Genomic DNA, 20,245 nt, shown 5'->3' on the forward strand with positions numbered 1-20,245 from the left:
ACCTTTAAAAAGGCATCTGGTCCAGCGCCCTCCTAAAGAAACCAAGGTTCCACCTGTTCGTTTTCTTATCCAATCTATTTTCCCTGAGGGATCTATCTGTCCACACTCCTTCTTCCGCAACAACTCAGACTTGAATCCTCAGTCTCTCTTGACCTTTCCACCTCCCTCATCCCCAGCAGCCAATCAACTCCCACATCTATGACTTGTGCATAGACCCATCCCACCACTGTATCCTTCCCACCTTCACGCTCTTCTTCAGCTCCACTCCTGCTTGGAGATCGAGCTGCCCCAATAATTCCTGAAACCACTGTCACTTCCAAAGCCATTCATCACAATGCCAGAGGTGGTGCCATTCTTAAGCATGGCTCTGATCATGCTGTTCCCTTGCTGACAAGATCCAAAAACCAAAAACATGTTTAGTTTAACTTTCTAGCTCTCTCATTCTCATTCTCTCATTCTCTCATTTCTCTCAGAAACAATTCCATCTGTTTCTGGTTGTTGTTCCCCCACACCAACACTCAGCCCACCGATGCTAGACTCTCCCTAGCTCCCACACACATCCTCGCATCAAAGGACTGGGATGGTGCCATCCCCCAAATGCCCTACCTGTCAAGGCTTTATCCACTTGCCAAGATCCTGCTTGACCTCTCTTGCTTCCATTAGGTCTTCTTAGATCTCCAGTTCATTCATCTTTTGATCCACTTCTCCACACCCTGTTGTCCACATTACTTGTACTTATTTCACAGCATTAATCTTTGAATTGTGGTTACTGATGTGTCAGCTAAACCATTAGGTCAGTGGTTCTCAAATCATGGTCCCCAAACCAGCAGCATCAGCATCATCTGGGAACTTGTTAGAAATGCAAATTTTCTGCCCAGCCCAGACCTACTGAATCAGAAACTCTAGGGTGAGGCTCAGCACTCCGTTCTGATGAGCCCTCCAGGGGATTCTGATGTGCAGTGGAGTGTGAGAACCACTGAACTAGACCGTAAATCCCCCGAGGGTAGTGACTAGGACTACAGTTCATTTATCCCAGCTCTGGAGGCAGGGCCTGAAACAGACAAGAGCACTAGTGGAATTTCCGGAAATAAATTGCCCAGGGTCACACTAAGTCAGTTGCAGAGACAAAACAAGAACTCGGGGGTATCATGAATATCGGACCATGGTTCTTTCCAGCATGACCACAGTCTCTAATTGTGAATATAGACCATTTAAGTTCACGCATAAACACCCACGTGTTGTAGAAAATGCGCTTAAATTACCTAAGAATGACAAATTGTACAATTAACAAATCAGGTCATTTTTGGTCTGTAACTTCAAAAGGATGAGTTAGTGGAGCTAGTCAAGAAGGCTGACTTAGAGATGTCCTGCTTGTATGAAAGGAGAGATCCTGCAGGAACTGAAGAATAATCAGCCACTGAATCTGTGTTCCTCAAACGTCTCGCAGGACTGAAAAAGTAAATTATGCTCACCGAATGGCTTTAGAGGCAGACTCAGGAGGCTGTCTTTTTAAAAACGTACCCTATTGTAGCTATCTTTCTTTTAAATGCATTTTTCAAGTAAGCAGCTTTTGATCAAAACATCTGCAAATATCTTAATAATGTGAAAAAAAGCTGGCATTTACTAATGTGAATAAGTTTTTAAATTTCTCATTTATTTTGGGCCTCCTATTTAAAATTGACTAAAGTTGGCTACATTTTTTTTTAATGTTTATTTTTGAGAATGAGAGAGACAAAGAGTGAACGGGGGAAGGGCAGAGAAAGAGAGAGACACAGAATCTGAAGCAGGCTCCAGGCTCTGAGCTATTAGCACAGAGCCCGATGCAGGGCTCAAATTCACAAACTGCGAGATCATGACCTGAGCCGAAGTTGGACGCTTAACCAACTGAGCCACCCAGGCACCCTGAAGTTGGCTACATTTTTTGAAAGCTTATTCTTTTTCTTTCAATCTTTAGAATCCTTAAAGGCTTATTTCTCAAGTGCCATTCTTCCTTATGTTTCGTGATGGCTGTCATGTGAGCCATCACGTGGGAAAACCCATTTTCCATTTTTTTCATGACTCGCTTGTAAAATGATAGATAAATGGAAGTATCACTGACCCCTTAAAATGTGAAACCTAAAGAAACTTTAAAGAGAAGGGGAAAGTGCTCAGGCTACTGAGTCCAGGTAACCTCACCCACACACGAGTAAGATTGTCCTTTTGTTATATAATCAGCAAAGGCAGGAAAGTGGGCTGGATAAGATCAAAGAGGACCGGTCAATGCGGTCAATGCTGTAGGAGGCACTGCAGAGCTGAGAAGAGTGTGCTCAGTGAATTAGCATCACTTAAACATCCTCTGCTAATGTAATTCTAAACTCATTTTGGCAGCATTAAGCGGTGGATCTACATTTTGAAGAAAACCAAGCCTCTGTTTTGAGAAACTATGTCCTCAAGCCTAACCTCTGAGGAGAAGAGGCTTCAGGGTAGCTGGTGAGGCCACAGGCTAATTCAGGGCCTAAAGACCCTCAGTTGAGGGGGTGGGGGGTGTCACCATCCTCCCTGCCCTGGGGCAGTGACACCTCCCTTGCACATCAGCTCTGAGGGCTGTGGTGAAGAGACTCCAAAGCTAAAGAAGCCTAGGCCTTATGTAAAACCGTGTCTCTCCATCCCTGCCCCACACCCAGCTTGATCTGTGTGCTATGATGAAGAAGAGAAATTATATTCATTGTTTCTGGTCATTCCTGCTCATTGAACACATGGTCATTTTAGTTATGGACAAATTTCATAGCCTCTCTAGGTCCTTGGCCCTAGGAAATCACCGTGTAAGGAAAATTTTACTACCTAGAAGTAATCAGATGAATCAGTAAGTCTATGACTTAGTGAAGAAACAAATAAATGGAGAAAAAAAATCTGGGTGGAATCAAAAGACAGTATGAATATAGACACCAGTTTGATTAGAAAGAATGAGAATTGAATGTCTGATCTGGCTGTGTTAAAATATTTTTTTTAAGTTTATTTATTTACTTTGAGAGAGTGTGAGTGAGGGAGGGGTAAAGAGAGAGGGAGAGAGAGAGAGAAACCCAAGCAGGCTCCACACTGTCAGCACAGAGCCTGATGTGGGATTCGAATGCACAAAACCGTGAGATCATGACCTGAGTTGAAACCAAGAATTGAGAATCGGACACTTAACCAATTGAGCCACCCAGGTGCCCCACTATGTTAAAATAATTCTAATTATAGTCAATCAAGTGAAGTGCTTATCCTTTATGCTTAACTTGTGCTTAATTATCATGCAATACAATAATGACTTCTCAACATGTTCAAAATTAATACTGTTACTCTTTATTTGATTGCAGCAGTAAACCCATCATGCCTCTCTAGCCAGATGTCAAGGTCCAGCTCTGGGCCTATTGCTTGATCCTGCTGGGAACTGACTCATAGGCCTGAGTTCACTTGGCCACTTATGGGGTCAGCCATGCTGAGATGCGCCTCATACTCTCTGTAGGAAGACTGAGTCCTCAATGGGGCATCAGAGCACTGGGGCCACATGGGTAACCCACTCCCCCCGAAACACTAACCAATACCTGGCCCAAATGGCCAGGTCATCTGGTCTCCACATATAATTGCCCCCAATTTGATTTTAAAAAAGGAGAACTTGCCTATGACTGAAACCACTCTCTAAAGTATTTCTGTATGTGTGAACTGGCACAGAAACAAGAATATGTTAAAGCCCCGAATTTTAGAACAAAATTGACTAATGAAATACAAAAGAAAATCTGTAACAGTAAAAGAAGTAAAGGGAATGAAATATTTTTAGGATGCTTTTCCTTTATTTTAAGCCAGGTCCATAAGCATGTTAGGATATGATAGGCTTTTAGATGCTTTTAAAAAAAGGTGATATATAGGTTTATATACAATTTATTTAATTTTATTCTTCAGCAGAGAAAAATGCTATACATAGGAAATTTGTTTTAGAAAACAGAAAACATGCAAGATTGGCGTGAGGCTTCCTGTAACAAGTCTACCATTCTTCCAGCAGTAAGAAGGGTAAGAAGATGCTGAGTAGCATTTTCAAAGTTTCTATTTAAGGAGAATTTAAAGAAAAAGAGATGGGAAAGCCAAACGTTATTCTTAAACCCCTGTACATTATACCACATCCTAAAGAATTTTTAAAAAACAAATGACTACAACTTTCCCTATAGCTGATCTCAGCAATAAAGTACTGAGTGCAAAGTCAGTATACAATAGGGGAAAAAGGTGCCTTTTGACCTCCACCACTCCAAAAAACACCTGAAATACCTACATTTTAACTTTACTCCTGCAAAAAATAAAGAAAAATCTAAGTGACAATTTGTTCTTGTCCTTGATACAATGCAATGAGAGTGGTATTTTACCTCTGTGGTTTCCTCTCAAAAGCCATGATGCCAGTCTAATCAGGAGAAAAACATCATAAAAGTTACGACTGAGGGACGTTCTACAAAACACCAGTACCCCTTCAAACGGCCAAAGACATCAAAAACACAGAAAAGTCTGAGAAACAATCATCGCCAAGAGAAGGCAGAAAAGAAAGGATGTTAGGGGAAAACTAAGGAAATCTGAGTAAGGTATGGACTTTAAGTTAATAATAATGCAGTAATATTAGTTCGTTAATTTTAACAAATGTACCATTCCAATGTAAGATGTTAATAACAGAGGAACTTTGCAACTTTTCTGTAAATCTGGAACAAAAAGCTTATTTTTTGAATGGAAAATATACAAAATTAGTTTTTAATGAGATGCTTTTATAGAAAGTGGGGTTTAGAGAAGTTCCAGAACTCTGCTCTCTGCATTCCAAACCCACCCCAGTTCCAATCCTAGCCTGCCCCTGAAACACAGAGCGGTTTGAAAACCACTATGTGGAAAAACTGGAACATGTTATCATTACCAAGTGCCAGCCCATTCCAGATGGTGGGACAGTCCTGACTCCAGTGGACTGAATGACTTGGACCACAAGCTCCAGGCAGGCCGAACCACATCTTACCCCCACAAGCACATGCTGAGCACTCAAAGGACTTTGCTTAATAAATTCTCCAATGCCAGCATGACCAAGAGCCATTGCAAACACAGGGTGATGGCTTTCACTGTCAACTCTGTTAGCCTTCTTGGCAACAGATCTGCAAAAATTACCTCACCATTAGTCAAGCCTGGTGAGATGGGATGGGACAAACCTCTCCCACATGCATTTCTGGTCTCTTGGTGTCTTACAGAGGGATGCACACCCCCTAATTCTCATCACCCCGCCCAAATGGCTCCTGGTAGAACTCAAAAAGACTTTAGGGGAAACAGGAGTTTCCCAAAATTAATCAGGCTTACTTTACATCACTTTTATGTTTTTGTTGCTCCATTCTGTCATAGATCATTCACCCACAGGGCAAATGGGTGCAGCTGAACCAAATCTTTATAAGCTCTCCGAAAAACGAAAGGTGACCTTCACGTAGAAAGCTACAGATTTTATTTCCCATTGGTCAAGAGTGACCCTTGTTCCAAATGGCAGTCATATCCCCACAAAGAATCATTGCCACAGACATGATAACATCCGCAAGTTCAGAAAAGAACAATTAGGAAAGCAGTCGAGCCATCTGAGAATCCAGGGTTCACGCTACCATTATATACTCACATAGCAGTTTGGAGAGGCAGCCAGCCAACAAGTAATTAGTGAGCACCTACTACGTGCCAGGCAAGACCCTGATGTCACAAAGTTTACATTCTTTTGTAGAAAACTCCAAATTCAAGAAAACAAGACACAAGGAAGACTTCAGATAGGGCTAAGCGCTGGGATGAAAATAACCCGTAATAAGGGCTCAGAGGGATGAGTCTGTGGGCAAAGCAATGCAGACTGAGTGAGGAAGCAGATTTCACGGTCAGGGAAAGCTTTTGTAGGGAGGTAACATTAGAACATCTTGTCTTGGACCTAAATGTTAAAAAGATACAAGCCATGCAAGGACTTAGGAGAAGGGTGTTCCAGGCAGAGGGAATGGCGTCATGCAAAGGCCTCCAGGTGGAACCCAATGTGGTGTGTTCCAGAAACAGAACCCTCCTGACAACCCCAAGGGATGGGCAACTGCAGTTCAGAAAGGCAAACACGAAGGCTAACAGAGATAGACCCAGCACCCGCGACTCCCCTGTTAGCCTTCCTGTGCTACACAGAGCTTTCCCCCTAGCCAGGAATCCAGGACTTAACAGAACTGAATTCTGACAAATAGATTTATGGGGCAAAGAGTCACCCTTTGAATGCAGTTTCACAGAAGGAGAATTCGAGGCCAAACATAAAAATCAAAGCTCCCATGTGACCAGGGCCCAGTGGCCCAACTGACCTGACACTAAACAGAGTACATGAGACACCAGAGCTGGGCAAGAAGGGCCCACAGGGCCAAGCAGGTGCATGGAATGGGAACTCACCAAGTAGCCCCCTTCCCCAAGCATCTCAATTTAGTAGGTATGTGATAGAACCTGGGAAACTGAGTTTAAATAGTTCCCAGGTGATTTTGTTTAGGCAGACCTTAGAATGACTGTGATGGAGGGTAGGGAGAGGGCATTGGGGGGTGGGAGGGTGGGGGGGAGGGAAGACTAGGGTATGAATAGGGTAGAGTCAGAAAAATCCTACCTATGCAAAAGAATAGAGTCAAGGATTACATTGAATGCAGTTGTGATCTAAAATGTTTGGAACCAATCACAATCGTACCACGTAATAGAAAAAAGACAGATAAGCACATTGTATAAGTCGGTGTATTTCTTTCCCTCCAACCACATGTCCAATTGAGAACCATCACAGCAGAAAAAAACTGAGCAAGTCTCTTTGGTCACAGTAAGAAAGAAGGAGGGAGTAAAGAAACTTTAATATTCCACAGGGGTAAAGCCAGTGGTGTGCTGAGGGCAGGGGAGAAGCCCTAACTGTACTGCTGCCTATCTCCATGGTGTAAACATTCAAACCATGGCCAGTTTCAAGCTCCTAACATGATGTCACTGAACACGCATTTTCAGAAAAGATGGGCAATAGTTACAGCATTTTTGCCATACGGAACCAACAGATGTAAACAACTTCAAGGACATAAATAACAGATTTAGTAGAATATAATCAGTAAGTGAGGACTTGTGGTGTTTATTGCCTTTGCTTTCAGTATAACTTATTTAATGCAATAAAACCTAAATCTTAGATAATTTTATTTTTAATAATAGCATCTTTAGGGGTCCCTGGGTGGCTCAATCAGTTGAGCGTCTTAACTCTTGATTTCAGCTCAGGTCATGATCCCAGGGTCGTGAGATGAAACTCTGCTTTGGACTCTGTGCTGAGTGAGGATCCTACTTAAGATTCTCTCTCTCTCTCTCTCTCTCTCTCTCTCTCTCTCTCTCTCTCTGCCCCTTTCCCACACTTGTGCTCTCTCTCTCTCTAAAATCATCATCATCATCATCATCATCATCATCATGGCACCTTTAACAACGGGCTCACAAAATCTTGGGACATTTAAAAATCACCTCTCCATATGAGCCAGTTCTAGCACACCTCTGGCAAGAGCTTTGAAAGAGCAGTCCAGTGCCTTTCCTTTCCATTCCTCTTTTTGTGTCTTAGTCTTCTCTTCCCTACCATAAAGATATGGCAGTGCCTTCACATCTACTCCTAGGAGCCCTGGGGTTCCAGACTGAGGGCCAGCTGGTGCCAGGTGGCAGTCAGGGAGGGAAGACTGGAAGAAGCAGCCAGCTCACTGTTCCCACATAGGAACTGTCAATAAGAACAGCTCTCCTTTTGGGTATTTTACATACTGGGATTTAACAGAAGAGTTCATTCAGAAAAGTGGTTCTTGGGGAGTGGGGAATGGTACCCATCATTTTTTTTAAGTGTGAAAATTTCTGGTCAAAATTATTGACAGCCTCTGCTTCCATTCATGATTTGTGTGGATACGCATTACCCACACCCCTATAAACATTACACTGCCAGCGATGCCCTCCTCACATACAATGGGAAGCTAAAGAACGTGATGGGGAAAAAAAAGAGAATGTGATAAGAAGGGTGTTTTGCCAACATAGCATGAGCTAGTTCACTCTTATCTTGAAAGTATATTCTTCTTAATTGTAAATATATTTTAAAAACACACCCCTAGGGGGCGCCTGGGTGGCTCAGTCAGTTAAATGACTCAGGTCATGATCTCATGACTCAGTTTGTGGGATTGGGCCCCATGTCAGGCTCTGTGCTGAACATGGAGCCTACTTGGGATTCTCTCTCTCTCTCTCTCTCTCTCTCTCTCTCTCTCTGCCCCTCCCCTACTCCTGTGCCAGCTCTCTCTCCTTCTCTCTCTCAAAATAAATAAATAAACTTAAAAAAATAAAAATCACACCTCTATACATATACTCATTGGTAAAGAGCAATGAATCACGCTTCTATTAAATGCTATGCTTCTACTAAATGAATCAGGGTTCCTCTATTACATGCCATGCTACACTAATGGATTAATAAAAATCAAATTTTCAGGGTGCCTGGGTGGTTCAGTTGGTTAAGTGAGCGACTTCGGCCTAGGTCATGATCTCGCCATTCCAGTGTTCAAGTGCTGCATCAGGCTCTGTGCGGACAGCTTGGAGCCTGGAAACTGTTTCAGATTCTGTGTCTCCCTCTCTCTCGGCTCCTCCCCTGCTCATGCTCGCTCTCTCTCTCTCTCTCTCTCTCTAAAATAAATGAAACATTTTAAAAAATTTTTTATAAAAAGAAAAAAAAAAGAAAAATCACATTTTCTAGCTAACATCAAAACATACACCCCAATAGGGGCACCTGTGTGGCTCAATTGGTTGAACATCTGACTTCAGCTCAGGTTATGATCTCATGGCTCATGAGTTCAAGCCCCATGTTGGGCTCTGTGCTGACATCCCAGAGCCTGGAGCCTGCTTCAGATTCTGTGTCTCCCTCTCTCTGCCCCTCCCCTGTTCATTCTCTCTCTCTCTCTCATAAGCAAACATTAAAAAAATTTTTTTAAACATACACCCCAAAAGAATAATTATCAAAGGCATACAGTTCATTCTCTCTAGTTGTAATCAGCTTTGTAGCCAGAAATCTGTCCACTGCTTTCTCATCACTGGGTCTCATGGAATCCCACTCTCATTCAAGATTTCCTCCCAGGAAAAATTAATTTCTCCCTCAGTCCCTCAGGCGTATTCCCATAGGGCTACATCTCCATGTCTGTCCTAGCAGCAATTCCCATTTGCACGGTTATTTATGGATGTCACTCTTACACAATTTGGGAGGGAGGGGAGGGAAATGTGTGAAAGAAGGGAGCCTAACATTTACTGTGCCATTTCTATGTTCCAGGCTCTACGCTAAACATTTTATAGGCATTGTTTTGCTGTCTTCACAACAATCCTATGAGATAGGTACTATTTTTATCCCTGTTCTACAAGTGGAGAAATTAAGGCATAGAAGATTTTTATGTTACTTGTCTTAGGCCACAGGGTGCTGGAGTCCTCAGCTGTGAATCCCAGCTCTCTGGCACTAGGCTGAGGCCCCTAGTCATTATCTTTCCTAGTGAGGACTTTGTGGAGCCCAACTGTGCCTCAGAAGCCTCACAGACCTACTTTGCTTAGTCACTGCCCCATCACCCTGCATTTCCAGTCACAAGAGTAGCAGCTCGGTGTTGGGATTGAGGGGAGGTAAGAGTTGGGGTTAGTCTTTGCTCCATGTTCCTAGCTTTGAAATATTTAAGTATCCCAACAGGTGGGTTTTTCCTCAGGATATAGGATTCTGGCTGGATTTCCCCCCCTCCCTTCTCTGTTTTTATTGTTGTTGTTCTTTTTGGCATCACAATCATGTTAGCATCCCAAATATACTTCATCTCCAAATCCTCTACCCTTAGCTTAGCTTACAGGTTTTTACTCCAAAGTGGGAACGATGGTGAGATTTTTAAAACAATGTCAAATTTCACCTTCAATTTGTTGTTTTTCCTACTCTTAGCCCCATTTATCAAATTTCCCACTTTGGGTTCTGCATTGTCACATCCCCTCTCCCTCACACATCTGGAGGTGTTTTCCTGCTCCAAGCCATGGAACCTCCATCCCAATCCATTGCTACCTCTCCAATCTCATTTCAAAGGACTCTTTCATCGAAACTTGGGTACAGAACACTGAAAAAAAAAAAAAAAAACTTTAAAGGCCAAAAAATTGAGCACAGTTGCTAAATTCCACAGACGGCTCATTCCACATCTACAAATGTATTTGTAAGAGTGGTTCAACGGCACAGGAGAACAAATAACAAAGTAAAACGCTAGCCATAAAAACCTTCTTTTCTGGAAATATCTATACATTTTGAATGAAATGAATCATACCATCTTCATTCATCTATTAAATGCACCTTTTCATTCGGTTCACAACTATTGTTCACCATAATGGACACTGGAGAGACAAAAATGAAAAAAATATATAGTCTAGGGCCCCAAGGATCTTACCTTCTCATGGGAAACACAGGAAATAAAGAAAAAGATTGCAAACCTAGTGATTCCTAGTGATCATGCTCTATATAAAGTCCACGCATACCAAAGTGCTATAGAGAAAAACAGACTGGATCGGTATGAAGATCCCAAGCAAGTGCTAAAGTATCCCCGGGTATCTCCTCCCCATCCTCTGTTGATCAGCAATGGTTTTAAGCAACATTGAAGTCACTTCACGATAAACCAAAGGAAAGATAAATTTCAACTCTGTCTGGCATCTCCAAGGGCATGAAGAGGTAACACACCAAAACACAGCCTTGTGTAGGAACTGACAAGGTTTTAGCACTGTCCTTCTGTGCCCCCTCTTTCGCTTCCTCCCCTCTACATTTGTTTCTCCCTCCCTGCCCACCACTTTTCTTTACCCATGTTTATTCCTTATTCTCCTTCATCCAGATGTACTGTCTATAAAAGCTCACTTTGAAAAAAAATCTCTGTTGAATACTGAACTTTGATTTTCCTGTTCTTAGTACAAAGTTTGTCAGTTTATGCCCTTAGATGTGTGTGTGTGTGTGTGTGTGTGTGTGTGTGTGAACAAAAGAACAGACTAAATGAAGTTATTTTTATTTCCATATTGCTCTTGGCTGATTCTCTTTTGTGCGTCAGAGGCTTTCCAAAGGTTCCCAACTCGAGATCCAAAAAGTTCAAAACATGATTGAGTACAGAATAAACTACTCCCTTCATGCAGAGGGGAGCCTAGGGCCACGAGCATCACCAGCAACTGGAGAAGGAATCTGGGATCTGGAGCCCTAAGCAGCAAGACTTCCCACGGCCCACAGTTGGCCACAAGCTTCTGCTCTGTGCACCCCTGACATAACCTAGGAGTTAAGTGAGCAGGTTAGCTCCAAAATGGTCATTTCCCCCATGGTTGGCAAATACAGCCCTCCCCAAAACAAACCCTGGCCTCTCCAGACTTTCCCAGGATCCCTATCCCAACCTCCTCACAATCAGGAAGTAAGGCTTAGCCCAATAGGTTTCCAGGACTCTGCCCCAAGGCTCCCAGCCCTGAACTTAACCAAACTCCACCTTAACTTCCTCTTCTGAAAAATAAGGGAGTTGAACCGACTTTCTGAGTTACACTCTGATTGCAGTTATGTCAAATTATTTCTCCCTAAGGACAAATACAAGATAGGAATATGACAACGTGAAAAAAGTTTATTGGTTAGGAGGGTGGAATCTCAGGTTATATTTTACTGGTGAGACAGCAGTGCCCCAAATTCTGGGTTCAGGCTGCCAGAGATGGAACCCAGCTGTGCCGTATGCTAGCTATATGATCTCTCTGTGCTTCAAATTACCTCATCTATAAAAGGGAGATGGTATTGATACCTATTTCACATGGTTATCTTGAGGATTAAAGGTGTTCATGTTTGTAAAATGCATAGAATAGTGCCAGGCACATAGTAGGCGCTACATAACTACTGATTAAATAAATCATTTTATTCTGTCCCTGCAATGTTTGTTTAATAAATTCAAAAATTAACCTGCAATGTTTGTTTAACAAATTCAAAAATTAAGAAAATTTCACAACAGAAAGGAAAAAAAAAAAACCTGTGACACTATGAAACACTTACATAACACATACGGTTGTTTAATAACCCAGCACTAAAACATCTGGGATCCAGATTTTACACTGCATTGTGAATTTAGGGAAACCAATACACTGGAATGCATTCCCACTGCAGCAAAAGATATGATGTGTACAATTCCTTTTCTAATCAGGAAAGTCGCAGGCTTCCCGGAAATTTAGGTTACAAGTTTCTCATTTTCACTCTGCAACAGCATTTATCCACACCCCAGCTGGAGAATACATTTTATTGTGTGGTGCTAACATTGAAAGGATTGTAAACATAAAACCAGGCCTGGCACAGTGACAGCTGTCTCCTGAATACAATGACTCAGAGCAACTGTGAGTTTAAAGAGCCATGTCTTATGTGCTAAGTCCTCGAGCATCATTGTTTAGTAGACACCTGGAGAGCAGAAGAAATCGCCACACCCAACAGTTAGCTTGGTCAAAACTGCTTCTAGTCACTAAAAAGGTGCCACCGTCTGAGCTTAAGCATGCCTTTGATACAGGCTACTGCACTGCTAAAGGAGACAAAAGTATTTCAATTTAAGGTGAGATATGAAGGGGAGGAAACTATCAATAACAACTAACTACCTCCCAGATTCCTCTCTCTGGATAGCTAGACTTCACAATACCTTTATATGCAAATTTAAATAGCTCACCAGCTTATTCTTTTTTTTTTTTTTTACCAGCTTATTCTTAAACACTAATGTGTCAGATCTGTCCTGATGGAGATAAGATTTACTAAACACAAACTGGCTGTGGCTTTTCACCTTTCCTCTTTAAAAGTGCATTTTGATGGGGAGGGGGGCAGGGGCGAGTGGGGGAGAGGGGAAAATGGGTGACGGTCATTGAGGAGGGCACTTGTTGGGATGAGCACTGGGTGTTGTATATAAGCGATGAATCATGGGAATCTACTTCCAAAGCCAAGAGCGCATTGTATACACTGTATGTATAGCTAACTTGAGAATAAATTATATTAAAAAAAAATGACAGGCTAACAAAATAAATTCTAAAAAAAAAAAAGTGCATTTCTATAAAGCCATGGGAAGGGACTCAAACCTCGAATCATGAGAAAACTAAAGCCTGCAGCACAATCACTGTCATCAAAATGTTTTGAAAACCCTATGGGAAAGACAAAAGGTGTTCTATGGATGGACGGTGGTGATGGTAGGACAACAACGAGAAAGTACTTAATGCTATTAACTGTACGCTTACAAATGGCTAAGATGGCAAATTTTATGTTAGGTATTCACCACAATAAAAATAAAATTTAGAAAAACTCTGTTTAAGGGTTAAAGGTAAATGAGCTTTCATAATTAGTTTTAACTAAGAAACATACACTCGTTGGGGGGCCTGGGGGGCTCAATCCGTTGAGCATCTGACTTCGGCTCAGGTCATGATCTCACGGCTCATGATTTCCAGCCCCACATCGAGCTCTGCACTGACCGTTCAGAGCCTGGAGCCTGCTTCAGATTCTGTGTCTCCCTCTCTCTCTGCCCCTCCCTCGCTCATGCTCTGTCTCTCTCTCAAAATAAATAAACATTAAAAGATAAAAAAAGAAAGAAAGAAAGAAAGAAAGAAAGAAAGAAAGAAAGAAAGAAAGAAAGAAAGAAACATACACTTGTTAATTAATCAGACAAGGAGAAGGGTCTCCCACTACCTAGTTTTAAGCAGATCAACAAACCTTTATGAGAGTTTTACAGCCCTTACCACTGTAATTCGTAAGTACTCTGACATTGGGGACAAACAAGGTAAAGACACATCTTCCACAAATCCTTAACTACTCATGCTTCTTATATGGATTGTGAGTTATACTGGATCTTGGAAAGACAGACTGGGAGTTAACACTGGGAGTTAGTTGAAAGGTTAGACTGGGAGTTAGTTGAAAGGTCCCCAAGCAACATTTAAAGGCTGTATACAAATTCAAGCTAAAAGCCTGTGTACAAGTTCACTTGTATGTAAGTTAACAAAACATTTAATACTGAAAGAAATCCTTACTCAAATGTAACGCTGTGTGTAAATGTGGTGTCTGTTAACAGTTCAAGCTGTAGATTCTTTTCATTCTTTACGCTTTCATTACACCACCCTAAATTAGCCCTTTTAAATCACAGAGGTCTCTAGGTACCCAGTCTCCCAAAAGCCCTCAGAAGGCCCACAAGGGGTTATCTAAACTGAAATTGGCAGACCTGGTAGACAAAGTTAATGGAACTCTCCATTCTGGAGAAAGACCTAGGGATGATCAAACACTGAAGTCCTGTGGTCCTTAAGCATCTGCTTGAATGTAGTACTTCACAGAGGAAGGAAGGAAGGCAATAACCTGAGACTTGGAGAAGCAAATATAGGCGTGGCGGTGGCTCTGGACTGATTATACAAGGGCAGTTTTGAAGGGCGTCACAAAATCCTACCCAACGCTTGGAGCACCCCGCTCCTGGATCAGAGACCTGGGTCCCAAACACCTTGAGATGGAGACAGAAAAACAAGCCCTTTACCACACAACGGGCTCCTGGGCCCTTGCCCTTGCCCCACCCCAGCGTCATCACCTCGTGGGCGCACAGCAAGCAGCTGTGTGGCCACACGCCCGGCACCGTACATCTGGCAGGCTGGGCTCCAAGCCTCCGAGCGCAGCACTTCCTGGTTGGTCCGGGATGCTGGTCCCCTCGCGCCGCCATCCCCGCCATCCCATGGCGCACGAGAACCCCCGGGCGCGAGAGGACACGGGGGCACCAGCCCCACTGCCCCGGCGAGGCTCTTGGTGCACCCTGAGGGCACGCCCCCAGCCTCCCCTGGCGCCCGCGAGGCTCTGCGCTCCAGGCAGCGCCCGCCCTGGCAAAAGCACGGCCCGAAGTTTGTCCGCCTCTACTCTGCAAGAACTGGGCCCGAAGGCGCGCACAGGAGGCCCCGGGGCCTCCCAGGAGGCCGGTCCCGCGGGGCCGCCGGGCTCTGGCGCCCGCCGCCGACGCCTCTGCCAAGGTCCCGTCCAAGTTGGGCGGGGAGCGGCCAGCTGCCCGGGGCCGACGGGAGGAGGGACGGAGCGCGACAGTAGCGGAAACCAGACGCCCGCGGGAGCCTGGCGCGCCCGGCCGCGGCGCGGCTCCTACCTGTAGGGCGAGGGCGGCCGCGGGCACCTGCGCGGTGACGGCGGATTCTCGGGCCTCGGGCGCAGCTGGCACAGCTGGAGGCGCGGGAGGAGGGGAGGAGGAAGGGCCTGAGGGGGCACCGCGCTGCGCCGTCGCCCGGAACTCGCCGCCCGGATTCGCCCTGGCCTGGCAGGGGTGGGGCGAGGCGGTGCCGGGTCCGGGTGCGTTGCCGCTCAGGCTGGCCGCCACCGCTGGGCCTCTGTCCTCCTCCCCGTTTCTTCTCTCTTCTCCCAGAGTCTCGTGACTCAACCTCATCAACCTATGGAATGTTCACTAGCATTATTGCTATTATTCTCAGGTGCTCTTAAGCCACCAAGTGCCCAGGCACCCGTTCCAGGAGCTTTGCCTGTGTTATCATACCCTCGCCTGCTGGAGCCGGTAGCCACGATTGGCCCTTTTGCAGGTAGGGAAACGCGGGTCGGAAAGAGGAAATAATTTGCTTGAGGTGACATAGTTAAGAAGTAGGAGCCTTGTTGACATCACCTATAAAGCCTTCTTCCAAACTTCCGAGACTGGTGTTATTGCTAATGATAGGTAAGGAAACCGAGCCTCAGGAAAGTGAACTTTCCAGCCTGATGCCACCCAACTTAGAACACAGAATTCTGGAATTTGTGTCTTGATGTCTCTAAAACTGAAGCTGAGTATAATTCAGAAATCTTAGCATAAAATAATAAGTTGGGAATAAAATGGAAAACTCCCAATCTACCCATGGAACTGTGCAAATAGGGCAATTTTTATGTTTTTAGTCCACCTAGAATAAAAATCTTAAGAGAAAGAGAACCAGTTATCTTGTGGCTTGACCAACAGGCCTTTTGGAATGTAGTTTTGAATATAGGCCAGCTCCAACCTCATTACACAATATTGCATTCTGCCAAGGCGGAGGGAAGCAATCGGCCCAGCATACACCAAACTGTTAATAAGGATGGCCACTTTAAAGCACTTAGTGGATATTGCAAAGCTGAGGCTGGATGAGTTACATAATTTCTTACTGCAAACATGGAATTACATGAAATGAAAAATGTCGTATTCCAGTCCAGGGGAAGGGGAGGGGGGGGTGAAATTGCAGTCTGGAACTCTTTTTTCCTGTAACCTATAGTTGCTCATCCCTCCCTAGACCACATTTTTTTCTCTTGAGCACATCTTTTCCTAATGATAGAAGAGTCACGAAGCCGTCACTCTTTCCTTGTTGACAGAAATGATTGATGTCTTTTAAATCCTAGGATACTGACAGCTTTTTACAATTAAACACATGGCTCTCTGAGCAAACAGAGTATTGCCTAAGAAGAGTTTGGCAAGTGTAAGACAAGCATGTTACTGAAAGGCTGAATATCCTTTCCTCCTCTTCTTTCTCAAGTTTTATTAGTCACAGATGATTTGGTAAGTGTTCTACACACAATTAACTGCACTCTTACAAGCTTGTCTTTAGAAATTGTGATGCTTTTGATTGAGAAGCAGCAGGCTATAAAATTGCATCCCAAATTCCTAAGTGTCATCATTAAAACATTTGGCACCGACCTACAACAATAGGTCTTCCTATTAACTATAATGAGAAATAAAATTATTTAAGTGCCCTCACAATAATTGAATTTCTGCTTCTCTGTGCTGGAGGAATCAAATAGTAAAAGGCCATATGTTGTTGATAGACAAACATACGCTGTGGACTGCCAAAGAGAAGTTTTAGGTGTACTGTGATTCTGTATGTAATTATTTCTGTTTTCCCGAGAGGTTTGCTGATTGTTGGTTGTTGCTATTATTTTTCCAAATCTTGCCTGTCTTCAGAGTTGTCAAGAAAAAAGTGACTACAAGATCCTATTATATATCCATCTGGATACACATTTGACATTTTTATCAAATGATATTCTAAATCCTCTCTAATTTTCATCTTTTCTTCTCAGTATAAAAGTGATATATGCCCATTTTTAACAATTTCCACATGTATATTTTACAAAAATACAAAGTTTTGGAGATAACAGAAAACAAATTTTTTTTATTGAAATTATCTATAACTCCCCCCAACACACCCATTGTGTGTTGGTACATTTCTTTTCTGTTATTGTTTGCTGCATTTCTTTTTTGTTCATTTTATATACCTAAACAAATGTTCATTACCAAATTATCATCATGCTGTACAATTCAGAATCCTCCTTGTCTCACTGAGTATTTTTTTACTGTCACTAATTTTGTAATTATGATTTTTAATGGTTGAAGAATATTCCAATCATTTTTTTTAAATCTCTTCACCTACTGATGGCTTTTAGGATGTTCCCAGGCTTTGGGACAGTTTGCAAACATTCTGGAATGAACATTGTAAATACCAATCTTTGTCGAAATCCCTAAATTCTTGAGATGGAGTCCTAAAAGTGGAACTACTGAATCAACATTTATAAACATTTTCAAAGATCTGTGAGATGCTGTAAAAACACCTTCCACTATTAAGTATTAGTTGCTTATATTTGAAAATGTGATGGATCAAAATCACATCTTGTTTTAACCAGGACTCATTCAACAATCAATAATGATGAACACTATTTTTTTGTGTTTATTATTTGTGCTATTTACTGATAATGATATATTCCTGTCCATTTCCTGTTTTTTATCATATTATTTCTTTTGTTAGTTTTCATTAATGCTTTTAATAGAAACATGTTATGTGTATATACATATACATATTACTTATAGAATACACTATAAAATATAATGAATGCTAATACACATATTATTTACAGATTGTTCTTTAAAATTTGCATACAGTTGTGTTCCCCTAGATTTTCCCTCATGGTGTTTTTATATGTATACTGCTGTCCAAATCATCTAGGTCATTTTGAGATGCCCAGCATCTATCATCTTTTCTGATAGTTCCATTTTCTTATAGAGAATTAGCCCTCCCCAAATGTGTATAGTCTCAGCAAGAGAGCAATTTTGTGCCGCAGTCTCCAAAGCAAAGGGCAGATCCTTCCTCCCTATTCCCACCACCACTTTATTTACCTCAAAGGCCAGGTGGACCATACGAGGAAGCAGGTGATGTTTGAGATGGGACCCACTGAGCAAAGGCAGTTGTAGCCCCAGCATCAACTTGGCCCTGACCCCGGTGACCCAGTGAGAGACAGTTTCCTACTTCCTGATTTTTTTTTGCTTTTAACCTTCTGCACTTCCTCAGTATCTGCTGCTCCCAGCCTTGCCTTAAGTCTATGAAGCCCCGGTACTCTTTTCTTTCAGACAGCCAAGGGTCTGCATCCATTGTTTGCCCCCAGTAATCCTCACTGACATAACCTGCGGGACTTCTGTGTCTTTCGGTCCACCTTCCAGTCCCCTGGTTAGCAACCATTTACTTTGTTTGTTAATTTGTAAACATTTGATTCTTAATGCTAATTAACCACAGCACACAGCTACTCTGAAAACACAGAGTACGGAGGAAGATATTTTATCATTGATCACCTGCTGACATAAATCAAGTCAGGCATCATAACAGTGACAGAAAGATGAGAGAACAGTGTACTTATCAAGACTTAAAGTTTTTAAAAACACATGACCTAATTAATTAATTTAATTTAATTAAAAAATACATGACCATGTCTATGGCCAAAAATCTCAAGAGGGAATGAGGAACAGAGTGCATATTGCCAAAGTATATTAAAGCTTTGTGTCTCTATATCTTCATTTTAGCTTTCTGTGGACCATTCATGTTTTATAATTTCTCCCAATAACGTTCAGCTTGTAAGCTATCTAGTACATGACTCTTTAAAAAGGGGCCACATTTGACGCCTACAGCCCCAACCAGGGATGAATCTTCTCAGTTACCCTTAGCCAGTCCCTTTGAAGGGTTTTCTGATCCAACAGTCATTCAGTAAGTCTAATAACTTGTTTAAAATATCTCTGTATTTTCAGTGTTTACTTGTTGTTTGAAATGATACTCATTTTCATAGATTTGTACATACATACGAGATAGGATGATTATTAAATAAGAAAACATATGAAAGAGTTTGGAAGAGTGAATATTTGTTTAGAACAAGTGTATGTCAATTGATTGCTACAATTGTGCTAAAGTAACTTTGGGAGCACCTGAGTGGTTCAGTGGATTAAGCATCCCGCTCATAATTTTGGCTCAAGTCATGATCTCACTGTGCATGGAATTGAGCCTCCCCTCGGGCTCTGTGCTGACATCTCAGAGCCTGCTTGAGATTCTCTCTTGCCCTCTCCCTCTCCTTCTGACCTTCCCCAGCTCGCTCTCGCTCGCTCTCGCTCTCTCTCAAAATAAATAAACATTTAAAAGTAAATAACTATAAAAGCATCTGTACTTGGTTTCCAAAAAAAAAAATCCATAAATTGCACAGTAAAAAATGATCTCAAAAAAGTAATGGCTCTAGGAACGTATAATTAAAAAAAAAAAAACTTTTTTTTCAAAGCTATTTTATCCAAACATACTCCTGTATTTTTGACTTTCACACTCAACATCAAATTTAAATATCTATCCATTCATACATCCTGAAAAACCACTATGCTGCAGGTACCGTTATAGTAGCTAAGGATATTGCATGAACAGAAGAAGCCTCTGCTTTTCTGTAGGAAGACAGACCTGAATGCAATATAGAGGAGATGATGGGTACGATGAAAAAACATAAACCAGGGTAAAGGAAAAAGCTTCCAGGGTGGGGTTGGGGAAATTGGCAGTGAAGGCCTCTCTGATAAGATAACCTTGGAGCAGAACAAAAGGAGAAAGCCTGTCAGATGTCTGGGCAAAGAGCATCTAGGCAGAGGGACTAGGAGGTACAGAGACGGTGAGCTAGAAATGTGTTTGGTGTTTTCATGAAAGGGTAAGGAGGCGAAGGTGAATAGAGTGGTGTGAACAAGGAGAAAAGTAATAAAACTGGAATCGGGCGACAGGGAACAAGTTTCTAAAAGGAAGAAGTTTGAATTTAATGTTAATTGATGTGGAAAGCTTCAAGCCAAAGAACGACATAATCTAACTTGTTTTAGAAGGACCATACTGACGACTATATGGAGGATAGACTGCATGGGGGGGAGGGTTGAAGCTTGAAGACAAAGTAACCGTCCAAGCAAGGGTA

General features: G+C 42.5%; 1 protein-coding gene across 1 annotated transcript in view; it reads right to left on the reverse strand.

The window, feature by feature from the left end:
- The window catches only part of PLD1 (phospholipase D1), a 205,176-nt gene extending 190,219 nt beyond the window's left edge, over positions 1 to 14,957 (reverse strand). The window contains 1 exon segment of the mRNA XM_030328933.1: positions 14,586 to 14,957. Within this exon segment, the coding sequence (XP_030184793.1) occupies positions 14,586 to 14,728 (143 nt within the window). The 5' untranslated portion in view covers positions 14,729 to 14,957.
- Between the last annotated feature and the right edge of the window lie 5,288 nt (positions 14,958 to 20,245).

This window comes from Lynx canadensis, chromosome C2 (assembly GCF_007474595.2).
Source record: "Lynx canadensis isolate LIC74 chromosome C2, mLynCan4.pri.v2, whole genome shotgun sequence".
Classification (NCBI taxonomy): domain Eukaryota; kingdom Metazoa; phylum Chordata; class Mammalia; order Carnivora; family Felidae; genus Lynx; species Lynx canadensis.